Source organism: Dermatophagoides farinae, chromosome 4 (genome assembly GCF_024713945.1).
Source record: "Dermatophagoides farinae isolate YC_2012a chromosome 4, ASM2471394v1, whole genome shotgun sequence".
Taxonomy (NCBI): Eukaryota; Metazoa; Arthropoda; class Arachnida; order Sarcoptiformes; family Pyroglyphidae; genus Dermatophagoides; species Dermatophagoides farinae.
Window position 1 is genome coordinate 5,186,044 of NC_134680.1, and position 18,460 is coordinate 5,204,503.

The 18,460-nt window shown below is 29.7% G+C and overlaps 2 protein-coding genes and 2 long non-coding RNA genes across 4 annotated transcripts; all 4 read left to right on the plus strand.

Annotated features, from left to right (window-relative positions):
• The first annotated feature begins 2,376 nt into the window (after positions 1 to 2,376).
• On the plus strand, positions 2,377 to 4,234 carry LOC124500503 (catalase). The gene is given in 4 exon segments (XM_047064586.2): positions 2,377 to 2,581; positions 2,643 to 2,996; positions 2,998 to 3,671; positions 3,749 to 4,234. Coding segments are annotated over 4 exon segments (1,545 nt in total). The 5' UTR covers positions 2,377 to 2,491; the 3' UTR covers positions 4,176 to 4,234.
• Positions 4,235 to 7,513: 3,279 nt separating this feature from the next.
• Positions 7,514 to 8,176, plus strand: LOC142597443 (uncharacterized). The gene is made up of 3 exons (XR_012832170.1): positions 7,514 to 7,609; positions 7,712 to 8,000; positions 8,101 to 8,176. It is a non-coding gene; the product is annotated as an uncharacterized LOC142597443 (long non-coding RNA).
• A 4,995-nt stretch (positions 8,177 to 13,171) lies between these two features.
• On the plus strand, positions 13,172 to 13,947 carry LOC124489892 (uncharacterized). The gene is made up of 2 exons (XR_006958821.2): positions 13,172 to 13,262; positions 13,410 to 13,947. It is a non-coding gene; the product is annotated as an uncharacterized LOC124489892 (long non-coding RNA).
• A 1,858-nt stretch (positions 13,948 to 15,805) lies between these two features.
• On the plus strand, positions 15,806 to 17,157 carry LOC124500651 (uncharacterized). The gene is made up of 2 exons (XM_047064747.2): positions 15,806 to 16,326; positions 16,400 to 17,157. The coding sequence occupies exons 1-2, from the start codon at positions 15,838 to 15,840 to the stop codon at positions 16,985 to 16,987; spliced, it is 1,077 nt and encodes a 358-aa protein (XP_046920703.2). The 5' UTR covers positions 15,806 to 15,837; the 3' UTR covers positions 16,988 to 17,157.
• Positions 17,158 to 18,460: the final 1,303 nt, after the last annotated feature.

Here is an 18,460-nt window from a genome sequence, read left to right on the forward strand (position 1 = left end):
CAATAAGATTTTACTTTTTTTTCTCTTTCTTTTTCTTCTTCTTCTTCTTCTTCTTCATAATACATTTAATATTTCGGGTTTTTTTCTGGTTCGAATCGGATTGGATGATCAGAATGAATGATGAGTGCATCCATTTCAAAATTCGGTTTGCTTGCAGTGTCATAATAATGATAATGATGATGATGACGATAATTTCCCTTCATCAGAGAAACCAGATGATCCTCGTTTTTTTTTTTTTTTTTTTTTGATTTGAAATTGAAATTTAACATAAAAAAAATTAACGGAAAAAAGACATCGACCATGATGATAATGATAATACGATATTTATGACACATGAGTGTCATGTCATTTTTTTTCGGGAACGCTGGAATCGCCATCATTATCATCATCATCATTAGCATCGCGAATGAATTGTTTAATTTGCATATTTTTTTCTGGTGATTCTTTTTGGTTTTTTTTGTTTCCATTTTTATATTCTAATATGTGATCATGGAATACATTTTTTTATATTGAATTTATGCAATGCACTTAACTGGAAATGAATTGAAGATGCAAATGACTTAGAAAAGGCTGCTATTTTTGGTTTTGGAATCGACACATTAAATTTGATGATCGTCAATCCATCGGTCTAATGATTGATTGTCATCCATAACATACAATTGGTATCATCATCATCATCATCATCAAAACAAGACAAGAAAAAAAATCAATATTTAAAGGAGGAAATCATATTGAAGCGACAAAACGAAATTTAAAAATTTCTAGATTCGTTAACATTTGAATTCGATTTTTTTTCAACTGGCTTCTTGTTGTTGTTGTTGATGCATTATTATTATCAGCCTTGTTCTTGTTCTTGTTGGTGTTGTGTAAAATGAAAATTTTCATTTTTAATAGTAGAAAAAAAATTCATCGTGTTCATTGAATTGAAATGAAATGAAATGTTTCATTTCATTACCATTATCAATGAATGTGATTATTATGATGGGTTTTCTTTTCTTGAAAATTTGTCGTTGTGAAAAAAAAAAAATTTTTTTTCCGTATAAACATTTCGAATCGGATCGATTCACATCCAAAACAACAATCAAATAATGATGATTCGAATGGAAAAGAACAAAAAAAAATCGATATGATATGCGTCATTTTTATCATTTCAGTTTGTTGTTCTGGTGAATTGGATTTTGATTCAATGTTCCACAAAAAAAAGAGCGATGAGAGAATTGCCCGTAAGTATGGATCAATTTTTTTTTTGCTTGTTAAACACTGAATTTTTATGGAGACAATGAAAAAAAAGCTGCTTTCAATTTTGCATTTGATCTAATTATTATTATCAATTTCATTGTTCTCTGTTCATGAATCAATGATCACTATTGGAAAAAATATTTCTATTGCTTCGCCATGGAAAAAGTGTTTTGAAATTTTTCTCACTTTAATCGGATATCGGATGCTATGAATTTCCTCATGTATTGTTTCCTTGTTTTTTTTTTGTTCGATTCTGTTAAAGAATTGATTCGATTATCACAATCATCATCATAGCTTTACGGTCGGATTACTTTTGAAGTTTTTTTTTCTGTGTTCCATCATTGAGATGCAAACAAAAAAAAAATGTTGGCTAAAGTGGATATATTTGCTTATTATAAACATTTGGGAAAAAAATTATTGTTGTTGTCATCGTCGAAGAGAATTTGAATTTTTTTTTCTATCTCGTTGTTCATTTACATATTAATAGCTTCGAATAGATTGGCTAATTACGTCATTGAAATTGTTGAAAAAAAATTCATCACAATACAAAGGCGTCTCAATACACAATTATATGATAATGATGATGATATTGGATACAATGTAATTCAAGATAAATACAATGAATGGTCGTAAAGTCGCCATTTCAATAATGATCATAGATATGGTTGTTTGTTTCGTTTTCCATGCGTCATTATCACCATTCATTTTATTATGGTTCCGTCGATTACAGGTGTTTGACAACATTAGACTAGATGAACAAATATAATAATATCCATGGTCATTAAATTAAATGGACGAACGAAATCAATTTGTTTTTTTTTTGTTTATATTTTTATATTGTATTGAATTTAAGGGCGAAACCCATTTTATTCATTGATTGATCAGTTGGGCGTAGTCGCCAGTGTGTGTGTGTGTGTGTTTATGACATTCGATTTTTTATTGTTGTCATTTACGTCCATATATTACATCAGAACACCGGACATTGGTCGAGGCTCAATAATCGATATGGTGTTTTAGGAATTTCACAAGTTTTTTTCTGGGCACTTCTAAAGCATGAGGAAATGGGATTATGAAATGAAATTATTATTATTATTTTTTGTTCAATTATTTGGATTAAATTTTTTTTATTACCTTTAATTATGGCTATGATGATCATTCGAGTATATATAGATAGTTGGCTCATTGACATTCGTTATTCAAATCAATTTGAGATTCAAATTATTATTCGATCAAACAAAGTTCATAGTTGACGATGGAACCAGATAATGTAAGCTATTATCCATCGAATGATCCTGGTGCTAATCAATTGGAACAATATGCCCGTGAACACCAAGGCCAAAAGGTATTTCACATCATCATTAATTAATTTGAATGATTATGTAATGGTATGATAATAATAATAGCCACAATACATAACAACATCGACTGGTAGTCGTGTTGGTGATTTTCGTAATGTCATAACCGTTGGTCCACGTGGTCCGATGTTATTGGATGATATAACATTTATTCAAGAAATGGCACATTTTAATCGTGAACGAATACCGGAACGAGTTGTTCATGCTAAAGGTGCTGGGGCATTCGGATATTTCGAAGTGACTAACACAGAAATCACCAAATATTGTCGTGCTGGCCTATTCAGTCAATTGGGTAAACGAACACGTGTAGCGGCACGATTTTCAACCGTAGCACGTGAACGGGGTTCAGCCGATACCGTACGTGATGTTCGTGGATTTGCCATTCGATTCTATACGGAACAAGGGAAATTGGGATCTTGTTGGCAATAATACGCCGGTATTTTTTATTCGTGATCCACATTTTTTTATGCGTTTCATACATTCACAGAAACGTAATCCACAAACTAATCTTCTGGATTATAATGCACGATGGGATTTTTTCACATTACGACCGGAATCACTACATCAGGTTACATGGATGTATAGTGATAAAGGCATACCGGATGGCTTCCGTCATATGGATGGTTGGGGTTCTAATACGTATAAATTGGTCAACAGTAAAAATGAACCGGTCTATAATAAATTCTATTGGCGAACTAATCAAGGTGTGAAGAATTTGGATGTCGATACGGCAAATCAATTGGTTACAAATGATCCAGATTATGGTGTTCACGATTTGTATGATTCGATTGCACGAAAACAATATCCCAGTTGGACGCTTTACGTACAGATAATGACCTATGATCAAGCACGACGTTTTGAATTTAATCCATTTGATTTGACAAAAACTTGGCCCGAGAATGATTACCCGTATATTGAAGTTGGTCGAATGACATTAGATGAAAATCCAAAGAATTATCATGCCGAAGTTGAACAATTAGCATTCAGTCCATCGAATCGTGTACCAGGTATTGAATTTTCACCCGATAAAGTGCTACAGGCTCGAGTATTTGCCTATGCTGATGCTCATCGCTATAGGTCAGTATTATTTGAAATCCTTTCATTCATAAAAGAGTGTGGTCCATATCGATCTTTTTGATTTTTCGTTTGAATAGAATTGGCGTAAATTCTAATCTGATCCCAGTGAATCGACCAATCGTACCAGTAATTGCTCCAACAGAACGTGATGGTGCAATGATGACTGGCGACAATCAAGGTGGTGCACCTAATTTTTGGCCAAATTCATTCGATAATAATCGTGATGACCCGATCGGTTCGAATGATTTACGTACACATGTGACCACAACCGATATTGATCGTTTTGAATCAGGTGATGAGGATAATTATACACAGCCACGGCAATTATATTTAAGTTTTGATCAATCAGAACGGGAACGTCTTCATTTGAATATTGCCAGTGATTTACAATATTGTTATGAATTCATTGTTGAACGTGCATTGAATCATTTTGAAAATATTCATGTTAATTATGCTGCAGGTATTCGACGTTCATTGCAAAATCTTCGTATTCAAAACAAATGAATTTCATCCTTTTCGATTGCAACATTCTGTGAATGATTAAAATTGAAATGAAAAAAAAAGTTTGATTATGTCATTAAATTTAATGATGATGAACTTAACTTTTTTTTTTGCTATCTGAATTAGTAAAACACATAGAATATTCAATTGAAGGAGTTTTTGACGGAAAACAAATCAACGAGAGAAAAAAACGGTTCCAACCCAAAACTTATCAAATGCTATTATTATCCGTCTTCAATTTTGTTGCTGTTGTTGTTGATGACTCAATTCAAATCGTTTTTTTTCTCATCATTGTCGTCATTTCGGTAGATTCAATTTGTCTGAATGTTGAAAGAGAAAAAATAATAATAACACCGTCATCATTATCGTAGAATTGAATCAGATTCCAAGTCGCCCATATACTTTTTATGATTGTGTTTGTAATTGCAAATTTGTATCAATTCAAGTTCTATATATAGACTATTTTTTCTGGTTTTAATCTTCGATGATTTCAAATTTCCATGACCGAATGGAAAATAAGAAAAATGTGGCAAAATGATTCAAAATTCAATCAACGTTAAAAAAGGGAATTCTTTCTGTCCACATTATTATATGAATGTTAGATTTTCATATTAAAAATTCAAAATTCACGAAAAAATAGATAAACGAAGATTCACCGAAATCATCACGAAACAATCAATCATAAGACCTGTCACATCATTGGTGGTGGTGGTGGTAGCGATGGTAGGTACAAAATTTTCGTTTTCCATAACTTGGAATTGATTTTTGATTAGTTTGAATTTATTATGTTGTCTTATCTGGTTTGGGCTCATAATTAGACGTTTAAAAATGAAAGGTAATTAGAACCGAACGGAATGTCCGATAGAATTGATCGTTGAATGGCATTGAATAATTGAATTCCAAAATGATGATGATGATGATGACGATAACAGTAATAACAATAATAATAATTGGCAAGGGAAAAAACTTTTTTCCGTTGTTGTTTTTGTTGTCATTTGCCAATCAAATTAATCGCAAGCAAACTTTTTTCATTTGAATTTCAAATAGAATCCGAAAAAATGGATACTATCATTGTGGCACGCAATAAAATTCGAATATTTTTTTGAATGGCCAATAAAATCTATTCGCAGATGGCAGCACTATCCACTGGTATCAAAATACATTGATTCTATTTTCGAAGAATATATATTCTGTTGTAAAATTTTAAAAGTAACACACACAATCAAAATCAAATTTTCTGTTTTGCAAAGTCAAAAAGAATGATGAAAATCATTCAAGTTCATCGTTTAAACTTTTTGACAGAAAAAAAAGAAACTTTTATCGGTCTTAAATGATGTTTTGACTTGTAAATTAGATTGTAAATAAATACATACACACACACACACACACATTACCTCTCGATGATTCAACTGGCAAGTTGTTTCATTGTTTGTTGAATAAACCAAATTTCATACGAAAAGATGAAAACTTTTTTCATTTTCATTGCCCGTATAAAATACACCAAAAAAAACGATAGACATACATAATATACAAATATATAGGCCAAACATTGAGTTCATTCATTTTTTCGATACTGAATAATTTTCGATTTGGACGGCCAACTTTTTTTTCTCTGGTTTATCCGCTCTATTTTTCTTCAGTTGTTGTTGCTGTACGTTGGATAAATCTTTTTGGTTCACTCCTATAGGGAATGATTGATTGAGCCATTCGAGAGAAAACATTTCGAACAATTTTTTTTATTTTGTTTCATCCCTACTTTAACTAATTCTGGTCAATGTTAGTCGAAATGGAATTCGAACTCGAATTCTTCTCCAATCCCCCTCCCTTTTCATTCACTTTGTCTTATAATAATACACACATTTTCTTCCACACCGTCGGATTTTTTTTTCTCTCTCTCTCTTGTTCCTGGATCGTTAAGATGGGTAATTAATTGAAATTTCGTTCTTTCGTTTTTGACTTATTTGCCTATGTTACAATTGATTTTTTTTCTTCATATAGTTTGTTCAATACACACACACACACACACATCGATCAATGATCGATATCGGTTGGTGAATAGAAAATCCATGGAGAAAAAAAAACATCGAAATAATCAATACGTTAAAACAAAAAAAAAGTGGCCAAAAGGTCGACAACGCGTCCAAGATGATGGTCGATGGTAATATTTTTGGAACATATAAAAAATTTGATGTTTTTTAAATTTAATTTTTCATTTTCAGTTTTGAAAATTTATTTAAATTTTTTTCTCTCTCGAAATTCCTTCGTTCATAATTCTGGATGAGATGTCAATCTTTTTCAGTTTTTTTTTTTGAATTTCCTTTTTTTTCGTTTCCGATTCTGATTTTGATTTCTGTGAAGAGAAATAGAGAGTCAGAGAGAGAGAAAAAAAATTGAAAACGGAAATTCTTAAAACCACTAAATGTCAGATATTGTGGCCACCATCACTATCATCATAACCGGAACAAAATGTGAATCATTATTATTGATCATCATTTCGAATGATAATGATGATGATGATGATGATGATGATGGCTAATCATCCTCATGGTCTCTCTATATCAGAAAAAATGGTATTGTAGTATTTTGAAACATTTCCTATTTGATCATAAATTTTTTTTTATTCTTTTTTTTCAAAATTCAACAATAACATAGAAATTCTATCGTTTATTCTTGTTTGCTTCACTCCTCATTGGCCATAATCATCATCATCATCATCGTCTGCCATAAATGTGTGACGCACAAAGCCTGAAAAAATGTATTTCCCCATTCAAGCAGTCAGTCAGTCAGTCAACCAACCAACCAACCAACCAACAACGAAAATGTATTTTCGGTCAACAACACTCACTGTTGTTGTTTTTTCATTCGAATGGCCATAAAGATAATTTGTAAAATGTACTATACGATGATGATGATGGTGGTGGTTTGTGTTGCATCATAAAAAACATCATCCATGTGGGAGCCCGTTTCCTTTCTCAAAAAAAAAAATTTTTTCATTTTTCTGGTATCCAAAAATCTGGTTCTACAATTTCCAATATGAACAATTCCAACAAACAAGATTCTGTTACAAATCAAAAAACCAGATATAATGTGAACATAGTTTCAAAAAAAAAAAAAAAATAAAAAAAAAATTTTATTGTCGTCGTCGATGATCATCATCATCATCATCGTTGATATTCTTTCAAATTTCTTTTCTTTTCAATCATCATCAAACACATTATCGTTTGATTCAACCCAGAAACAACAATTTTATACTGACTATCTCTACAACAAAAAAAAAATAAAATTGAACACAGAAACTGAACATATATCCAAACTAAACAAAGAGACATGAAATGAAGAAAACACAAACAAGCAGATGGAAAGCAATTTCAAATTGAATCTAATTTGAATCATCAAATTGAATGGAGAATGGAAATTTTTTCACATCCAACAACCAAGTTAGTCTCGAATTTGAATAAGAATTTCTTTTCGTTTTGCCATCTCTTCATTATTATTGTCATTCGTTTTTCATTTTTTTCTTTCTTTTACTGCTTCAATAGGAATTGGATTGTCTCGTTGATTAGATCATCATCATCATCATCACCATCATCATCATCATATTGGTATAGCATGAATTGATAACAATGATCAAAGAAGATGAAATAAATATATTCTGTGGAGCCAATTTTCTATCACTATCTATTCAACAATGATGACAATGCCAATGATGATGATGATGATGATAATCAAACCGATTCAATTTGAATATGAATTTTTTTTCACCATCTTTATTTCTTTTTTTTACAATTGATATCTACAAATTTTCGTCCAATTCTATTCTAGTCTGTGGTATGTAGCAATCTAGTATAATTCAATTTTATATGAATGAATGGCTTTAAGAATCTGAATTTATTTTTTTTTTATTTTTTCTTTTTTTTATATATAACAGACATTTGATTAAAATTCAACCCAGATTCAATCGCGTAGTCAATTCATTCATTTGTATTTCATTTTTATCGTGTTGGGGAATGGAAAAATCATTTTGTTACAGCTAAGTTGGTCAACAGCAACTAACAGGAAACACTGACAACAACAACATCGACAACAACAACAAAAAAGTTTTCATCTCTTATCCGTTCGGTATGTAACTTCGGTGTTTACATGTTATGTCAATTTTTATTTTTTGATTTTTTTTTTTTTTGCAAATGATAAATTAACATTCAAGGTTCATCCGATGGAAACAGAACAGTTAGATATTTGGCCCGGTCATTGTCGGACTTATGGTTGAAAACAATATTCATCGCTGATCGAAGCGCCATATCATCATCGTTATTCATATTTTTTTTAATATTCTACTTTTGTTCGGACACATTTACCGCCTACGGCTCCACGATATATATTTGGTGTGACTGTGAGTTTTTTTTTTTTTTTTGCCATCCAATGTTGTAAAGATCTCGAAATCGTATGTGTGTGTGTGTGTGTGTGTGTGTGTGTGTGTGTGTGTGTGTGTGTGTGTGAGCAACGAAACAAACGGAAAAAATAAAGAAGAAAAAGAAAATTCCTCTGAAACAATGATCAAAATCATCGAACTGGAATATAATTTCTATCTTTTCTCAACTTTATAATCACTGATAATGATGACGACAACGATCATCATCATCATCATCATCATTTTCATGATAATTATTAGCACCAGGCAAACATTTACAACAACAACAAACTATAAGGATGATGATGAAGAATTATAGAATCAAATGAAACGTTATTTGAAGACAAAAAAAATGTTTGAATTCACTAGGCCGGAATTGTTTCATCATCATCAATGACGAAAAAAAGAAGAAAAAATTTTCTTGGAGAATGGAGAATTCTTTATTATGAATAACAACAACAACAACAACGGTGGTGATGATAATTGAATTGGTGTTCATCCCGTTGCCTTCATTCACCGCTGAGTGTGACTTTTTTTTGTGTGTGTGTGTGTTTCGAAACAAAAGAGATTCCGAAATGATGAAACAAAACGAACAAAAAAAGAAAAAAATTTTTCTTTTTGTTACACACACACATACGAAGGAAGAGAATGAGAGAGGGAGAGAGACAAACGAAGACATTTAATTTAATTTCATCATTATCATCATCACTGAGTTGACTGACTAAAATGACTGGTTTGTTTCATTTTGATGTTTGAACAACACTTGACTGCTTCCATTATCATCATCAACAACAAGAACAAGATTCGACTTCTGTATTCAGGAGGATCTAGTAGATTTTTTTTTGTCGTTGTTGTTGTTTGTCGGATTCACAACATGAATGAAACTCTGGTTATTGAATTGAGTTTTGTTTTTTATTTTTTTTCTTGTAATTTTTTTTCCTTTGTTTCTATATTTTGTTTCTGGTGATGGTTAAACAAGAAAAAAAAAATCTCGGAATTGAAATTAATTTCGCCTGGTTTGATTTTGTTATTGCACAAGACAATGATACTAATTAATGTCAAATGATGATGATGATGATGAAAAAAAATTTTCAAGTTAAAATTTGACAATTTTTTTTTCTAAAATCAAAAATTTTTGATGTACTTTTTATGTGAACGATATCCATATAAAGATTCGAATTTTTTTTTCACATGTTCAATAATTGAAAAAACAAACTCCTATTCACTTCAATATAGTGAATGGTCAGTTTATGGAATTCATTGAATTGTCGAAGAATCGAATATATATAAAAAAAATTCTAAACATGAAATGAACTAAAATGTTCAACACGGGTTTCAAGAATAAATAGAAACACAAAGAATCGAAAAACAATATGCTTTTGTGTTTGTTATTACAAACACAAATTCTCAATCGATCCATTTCACTATCCCCAGCTCGGTTATTATGGATCCATGAACGTGATTTGAAATTTTTATAATAATTCAACAACAACAACAACAACAACGAAACTCAAACTTAAGAAAAAAAAAATTTTCCAACATGAATGAGAAAAGTGAATGAAAGTTATTTTTTTTTCTTTCTTCACATGGAATAAAAAATTTGTTTGTTTGTTTGTTACCATTATATAAATTTAAAGTTGTGCATTGAATTGACATGAATTCTTTATTCGTTCATTTTATTATTTCAAGTATAAGTCACACGATCACTGTTGTTGTTGTTGTTGTTGTTGGAACAAAAGATAAAAATGGATAAAAATCTACAATTCGTGAATGAATATCATCATCGTCATCATCATCATGGCAATAACGAAATCCTTCGGTTTGGATATAAATCCATTCAATGATTCATCCATAACAAAAAAAAAACAACAACAACCAATAACTATAAATTCGATGTTCATTTGGCATTCAACACGAGCTCGATTTTTTTGTTGTGTTCGCCTCGATAATAACAATGTTTGACAACGACAATGGAATGTTTTTTTCCTTTTTTTTCTGTATCGAAATTTTTTCTTCTTTACCATTTTTTTTCTATTTTTGTTCATCATAATGTAACAACAAGACAAGACAACATGATTGAAAACATCCAATCATGAACAAATAACAAACGATGAAACGAAACGAAACGAAACGAAAAAAAAAGAAATGAAAATTTCCATAATATGGATTCCATGGATATGATACACACACACGCAAGCAAGCACGTACACACAAATCAGATGAACAAAACACAACAGCAACAAAATATTCTAAATTTTGACTTTTTCTATATGGTAATGTGTTGTATATAACTGCAGTGAAAAATTTGAATTTCAAATTGTCCGAGAAAAATTTTTTTTTTTTATCCACTCGATATGCAAGTTCGAGTATTGAATTTCAATTTCGATCCATACTAGAATATACACATCATTCATTCATTGGTCTCCTCCCACCCTATTCTAATCTGTTTTCGGCCACAAAGAATAATAATTCGTGATCGCTTGTTTGTTGTTGATTCGATTATCGATGAATCGATGATACATTACGATCTCAGTATTGAAAATATTCCAATTCTATTCATGTATCAAAAAAAAAAATATTATCATCATCATTTCATGGTATTTTAAACATTCATAATTAATATCACGACGATGATGATCGAACCGGAAATCAGTGTCTGGTTGTAGCTGCAAAAAAACCGTTTATTTCAAGCAAATTTGAAAATTTTTTCAAATGCTTGCCATATATTTTATTCTAGTTCATTTTTTTCTTATTTAGATCTGTCAGATTTGTCAGAAATAAAAGAGAATGGTGGGTGGATGAGAATTTTTTTTTAAAGAATTCGAAAAAACAATAAGAAGAAATCATTATTATTATTATCATCATCATTGAAAACATTGAATCAAATCGAAAAACGATTTACACGATTGAAACCAAATAACCAATTCTTGTTTGTGTTGATTCTTGTTGAATTTAGAATTTGTTTCTGGTTTCTTCTCTGATTTTATAATAGACAATCTTCTTTCTGTGTTTGTTGTGTTGTGTGTGTGTGTGTGTGGTTAATGTGATTTTAATTCTCAATCTTCATCTTCATCAAAACATTTGTGTTTCTTTTTTTTATATTTCTTTGTTGTTATTGCTGTTTGTGTGTGTGTGTGGATCGTGTATGTTCATTATAATTCTAATAACAACAACAACAACAGAATAAGATTTTATGCTGACTCTCAATGAATTGGTTTCGTTTGGTTTTTTTTACTCTATTTCTCTATTATAGCTTCGTTTCATTTCATTTGCTATGATGATGATCATCATCATCATCATTGGATCATTGTATTTGTGTCTGTATTGTTTGTATATGGATAAAATCGATGATGATACCGTGAGAAGAATCAGAAATGATCACAATGACTATGATCGAAATCTTATCGATAAAGAATCAGTAAATTCAGCAAATGGTTGTTGGAATATAATTCAATAAATAGAATAGTATAGAAGACTGTATTATGATAAAATGGAATGAAAATAATAAACAAATAAAATTTCCAAAATCATCATCAAACAGACATCTGATTTCTGGATCCAAAATTTTTCAAACGATATTGATGAGCTTCCATTTTTGTTTTGTTTTGTTTTGTTTAAATTCACTCAGATTGATTATTGGATCAATCATGATTTATGAAAATAAAGATTTTTGGAAGATACAAAGTAACAACCATCATTTCAAGTCATCATTTCAAGTCAATCATTTTGTTTTGCCAAATGATCCATAATGTCCCGTTGTGAATGATTTTTTTAGCTAGTTTTTTCTTCAAATGGATTTTTCTTTTGTGCGTGTGTCTTATTGACAGTAATTCAGATGGAACCATTTTTTTTTATTTCCACATGTGTTTTAGGTCCATGACTTTTGATGATAATGATGATTGCTATAGTGAAAAATTTTTTTTTTATCCATAGAAAAAAATGAAACTTTTTCATCATCATCATTTGCAGATTCTTGTCCAGTTTTTTATTTTCTTGATCAATTTGGATTTTTTTTTCAAATCTGATGATGATGATTGAATCCATGGGGAGTGGATTCATCGATTTTACAAAATATATCATAACGAAAATTTCCGGAAATTAATTACAATTTATTATTTATTGACTTTATCATTTCTAGAAATTTTCTTCTGAATGTGGTTATAATAGCAATTTATATATCATTCAAGTGGTACATTCAACTTGTACCTATATGAAGGTATCATGGAAATTTATCATTAAACACTTGAGAAATCATCCACTATTGCTGTCATCATCATCATCATCATTCGTTGTTTCAATTACAGAACAAACAAAATTCTCCATTGTCAATTTTATTTGAACACTTGAAAAAAAGTGGAAAATCTTTTTCGATTATCATTCATAGTTCATTCACAAACACACAAAATCAACTTGACGTTGACTTTAAATGGATCGATTATTTTATTGAACAACGATATTTCTGAACAAAAAAAAAGACTTTTTTTCAATGAAAAACAAACAAACCAAAAACAAAAACTTCTCGGTAAAAAGCTTGTGTTGTCCACGGAAATTCTCATTTTTTATTTTTTTTTTCATTCGCGCCCATATTCTTTTAACTTTTATTCTCTTAACAAGCAGACCATACACCGTATGACACTTTCTTGTATCGAAGAAGAAAAAAAATAAATAAAATGTCAAGTAAAGTAAGTAAAAGATCACAAGTGAGTTGAATATAGGAATGATTATTTATTTATCTATATTATAGACTAAGATTGATTGTAAATGATGACCGTTTTTCTTTTTTTTTTTTTTTTTTTTTTTTTGGTTTTTCTTTTCTTGGGTTATAACAGAATTTCTATGAATAAATAAGACAAGAATGATCATACTCTGTTACAACAACAACCAAGAATTCCACCAAAATGCTTCTTTTTCAACATTTTGCAATTGTTCCAGACTAATAACCATATTGTTTTGAAGAATTCATTTTATGATGATGATGATGATGGAACTTTGTTGTTATTATCATCATTGTCATTTATCGTGTTTCAAAAATAGCTAGATATCGTAAATGAACAATCATTATGATTATTATTAGTATTAGTATCATATGGTATTTGTTATTATCGAAATTGGTCATTTGGATCATCATCATCATCACAAACAAAAAAATTCTTGTCACAACAACACGATTATCGTTATTATTATTGGAATAATATCCGATCTCAATCACCAAATCATCATCATCATCATCATCATCACTTGAGCTAGATTGTATTATCGTATCGTATGAACACAAATGATAGTGTCTTTTTCTTGTCCATGTCTTTGATGATCAAAGATATAAATAATTGACACATAATAATAATAATAAAGGATATTTGGACTTTAGACTTTTTTTATCCAAATAATAATAATGATTGAGATAATTCTAATCATTGGCCATCATCATCATCATCGTTTGTTATTTGATGATAATATCATCCTATGGATATTGAGAGAATGAAATTTTGGGATTCTCTCCATATTGAACTGTGGAACTAAGAAATGGGACTGGCATTTTTTTGATATGGTGAATGTTTTTTTTGTTTGGAACTTTCGGTTGTTTTTTACATTTTTTTTCACATTTTCAATTATATACAGATCCAAAAAAAAATGAATAAATGAAAAAAATTTTAAAATTGAAAAGTTTACATCCACGTTCTCTCTGTGTGTGTGTGTGTGTGTGTGGGTGTGTGTATGGTTAAATTACCTGTAAGCCATTTGTTTTCATTTTCAACTTTTTTTTTCTCTGCTGTTATGAATTATCTAATGTTTGAAAATGACAAAGTTTTCAACGTAGGAATTTGTTGCCAGGCCATTTGTTGTGATCAGCAAAATCAAAAATTGAGAGAGCGAGAGAGAGTTTATGAATTTTATGACAAACAAACAAAAAAAAAGACCGATGAGAAAATTTCCTTCAACAACGAACCATATATAATGGTCATATATTCAATACAAAAAAAAACAATGAAAAAAGAAAACCAAAACAGAAAAAAAAGTTTATTCTTTCTCTTTCTCATCGATTTCTTTCTCATTGTATTCTCTGTTAATTAATTAATTGTTTTTCTCTCCCATATTCATTCATTCAACAACAACAACAACAAAAAAGAATCCAAATTCTATAAAAAAAAAATTTTTTTCTTCTTCATTCAAAAAGACAATTGTTCAAATAGAAGAATAAAAAAAACAACAGCAACAAAAAAAGACTTGACTCAAGAACCAGAATTTTAATAAACGACCAATGATGAAACAAGTAACAGGAGCAGCAAATAAAAATTAAAAAAAAAACAAAAATTGGTATTCCGGAAGCTTTACTTTCTCTCTCTCTCTCGAATACAAAAGAAATATTTTCAATTCGAACAACAGAATGATGAATTACATGAATTTAATGTGGTATGCCGTGTTCATCCGTGTCTCTTGTCATTGTCATACCAAGTCATTCTCTTTCTCTTTCACTATCTCTCTCTCCGATTATATAATGGATGCTTTGCGTTTTTGGGAAAATTTTTCTTCAAATAAAAATTCATAAATCTTCTTTTTGGTTACACAATTATTCATTAACAATTTTTTTTTCATTCATTTCATTGCATGTTCATTGTTGAGATTTAATGTGTTCCAACAGCAACAACAACAACAACAACAACAACCTGTCTCAGGATGAAATCTGCTATAATAAAACGAAATGATTTGAGAAATGATTGAAATTGGTTATCTATAGATATATAGTATATATATCAGCCATATCCAAACTGTGGTCCGTGGAAAAATTTTACTGCCAACATGCTGTTGGGAAGTTTGGAAAGCGCTGATTCTTCGGGATGTGTGCGCTATTTTGCTACATTTTTTTCTGCTTTTTGTTCTTGTTATTGTTATCAGATGATGATGATGATGATGAGGCTAGATTATCAACGTTCATAATGATCATTCATCATTTTCTAATTTTTTTTCCATTCATTCATTCATTCTTTTGCTTGGTTTGATTATTTTTTTTGTTGTTGTTGTTAGCAAAAGAAAATAAAAAAATTGAGATAATTTTTCATTTTTTAAAACGGCAGCATTGTTTTGTTTTTCGCTTTTTTTTTGCTTTTTTGATTATTGACCTGATTACTAATATATACCTATTATATGCACATCATCATCATCTGTGATTTTGACTTGTTTGGCTCGAAATTTTTTTTTTGTTTTTTGTTTTTAATTGAAGAAAAATTCCTGTGTTTTGTTTTCCAACTAAAAAAAAAAATGGAAAATTTAGACAATTTTTTTCAACAAAAAACTTTTGAAAATTTATTCCATTGTTTATTATCAATGGTTATTCACCATAATAATAACAATGGCCATAATCATGATCATGATGATGTTGATGATGATGATGATGATGATGATTCATATAAATCATTTTTAATCGAAATTCTTCCATTCACCATATGGAATCCGATTGCCATAAAATTAACCGAAAAATATCATCCAAATAGTATTGAAAAATATTTTTCATTGATCAAGAAACAAATCGATAATGAAAACAATGGTGGTGTTGGTGGTGATGGTGGTGGTTATATTGATCTTATTCGGCAATTTAATCATTCACTTTATCCAAGTATAATTGGTTCAAATGATGATCGTTTCAATCTAATCAGATTTGATGATAAAATCAATCAAATTCATCAAGATTATTATCGTCATTTATTGAGAAAACAATCGATTGAACATTTGAAACGAATTAAAATGCAGGTAATTATCAATATTTACATTATGTTTTTTTTTCATTTATTGAATTTTTTTTCAAAAATTTATTTTCATGTAGAAACTTCAAACAATCATTGATTTAACGAATAAATGTTTGAATAATCAATCCATACAATCGAATGTAATGGCAATACTTGATGAAAAACAATGCCAATATGAAGTGGCTAAACAAAAACTTGACAAACAAAAAGAATTGGAAAATGTTCGTCAATTATTGATGAAATCAAACGATGATCAGAATCAGAATCATGATATTCATCAACAATATCGTACAATAACAGTCGAAAATCAATTATTATTGAGAAAAATTAACAAGTTCACAGAGATAAAACAGCAATTACAACGAATGGATTGTAAAAAGATTGATCGAATCAGACATTTGACGCGTAATATTTATTTTATGGAAAAATTGTCATCTACATCGATACCATCACCAATCATTAGTAATCAACAGCAGCAGCAGCAGCAGCCACAACAACAACAACAACAACAACAAATGGCCATGAATTCAATAAGTCCATTTTTTTGTGATCATCATGTAATATCACCAGCCCTTATGTTCAATAATGATGATGATAATGATTACTGTGATGATGGAGATGTCTCTGATATAAGTCTTAGTTTTAATGCACAATTAAAATTTTAACAACATTCCATACACACACTTGGAGCCAGTAATTATAATTGCAATTCTTTAAACCCATTGTGTATTATGATTATCCGAATTTTTGTCATTCGAATTCCATTAATGATGGACGAAACTATCGAATCGAATGATAATAATAATAATAATAAATAATTATCGTTTGATATCAATTTTGTTGAAAATTGATATTATATCAATATGAAAGAAAGGGTGTTTCCCATTACTATTGGAAAAAAAACGATGAGAAAAAAAAATCCAATGATACAAAATTATACACCGGGTGTAGCCGGGTATCACTTTTTTTTTCTTTTACTTCCCCATCATCATCATCATCATCATCTTATCGATGATAATTGATGTCAATGTTCTAAGATATTATTATAACGGGAAAAAAAATCTTTCTCTTATCATTGTTTTCGATACAATTCGTTTTTTTTTCTCATTTCATTCGTTTGGTTATCATTTTTTCTATGGCCATTTCATTTCTGATTTCAGTTTTCTTCTTCATCATCATCATCATCATATAATTACAGAACAAACGTAATTTAAAACATTTTTTTTCTCGTTTTTGTTTCTATAGAACAAATTCGATACAAATATAATAATAAAATATATACGGGTATCGGATCCTTATTCGATTGAGAAATGAAATTCGAAACGAATCGAATTGTTCAAAATGTTCTACTGTTTGACAATTCAATGATTATTGATATGGAATCCGGCTCCGTTATACATTGTTTCCATTAGATTCTGGTTTCATTCGTGATTATGATGGTGGCCAGTGATAGTTGTGTTGTCATCCAATGTGTATGGTTTGGTTGGAAAAAAAATGAAATTGTCTTTTCACTGTTCCATAAATTAAAATAAAAAATACCGACAATTAAATTATAATGTTAGAATTTCGATTTATTGGAGTTACGAACTTTCAAAATTAACATCAAAGTTTAAATTGGAGCCTTTCATTTTCACTGAATCAAAAGTTGACAGCCCGATTTCATTCGTTTATATTTTTTTTTTTTTTTTTTGATGCTGATTATTTGTGATCTGTGTGTTGTGAATGTTTTGAATTTGATTTTTCTTTCAAGCTACAAAAGTAGCAGAATATTTGTATTTCCTGATATGAGAATAGAGAAAAATTTCTCTAGAAATAAAAAATGAATGAATCCCATGATACATTATTGGACACGTGCATGAATCGAATACTATTCACCAAAAAAAAAAAAAAAAAACATACCAGCCAGTCCAATACAGTCAAATATAATAATGATCTGAACATTTTTTCAAAAAAAAAAACAGAATTCTCTAACACCCGGTCCTACTTGATCACCATCATCATCAGAAATTGTGATTGTCAGAATTGATCCAATTGACATATTGAGTCACATAAATAATAACAACATGGATCACACATTTATGATGATAACCATATTGTGTTTAGTGGTGAATGATAGTTGGTGGATGTGGATCGATTCT

Excerpts from the sequence above, each read along its gene's own strand:
- LOC124500651 (XM_047064747.2), top strand. The coding sequence starts at position 15,838 with ATGGAAAATTTAGACAATTTTTTTCAACAAAAAACTTTTGAAAATTTA. Across the intron at positions 16,327-16,399 it reads TGAAACGAATTAAAATGCAG|AAACTTCAAACAATCATTGA; the intron begins GTAATTATCAAT and ends ATTTTCATGTAG.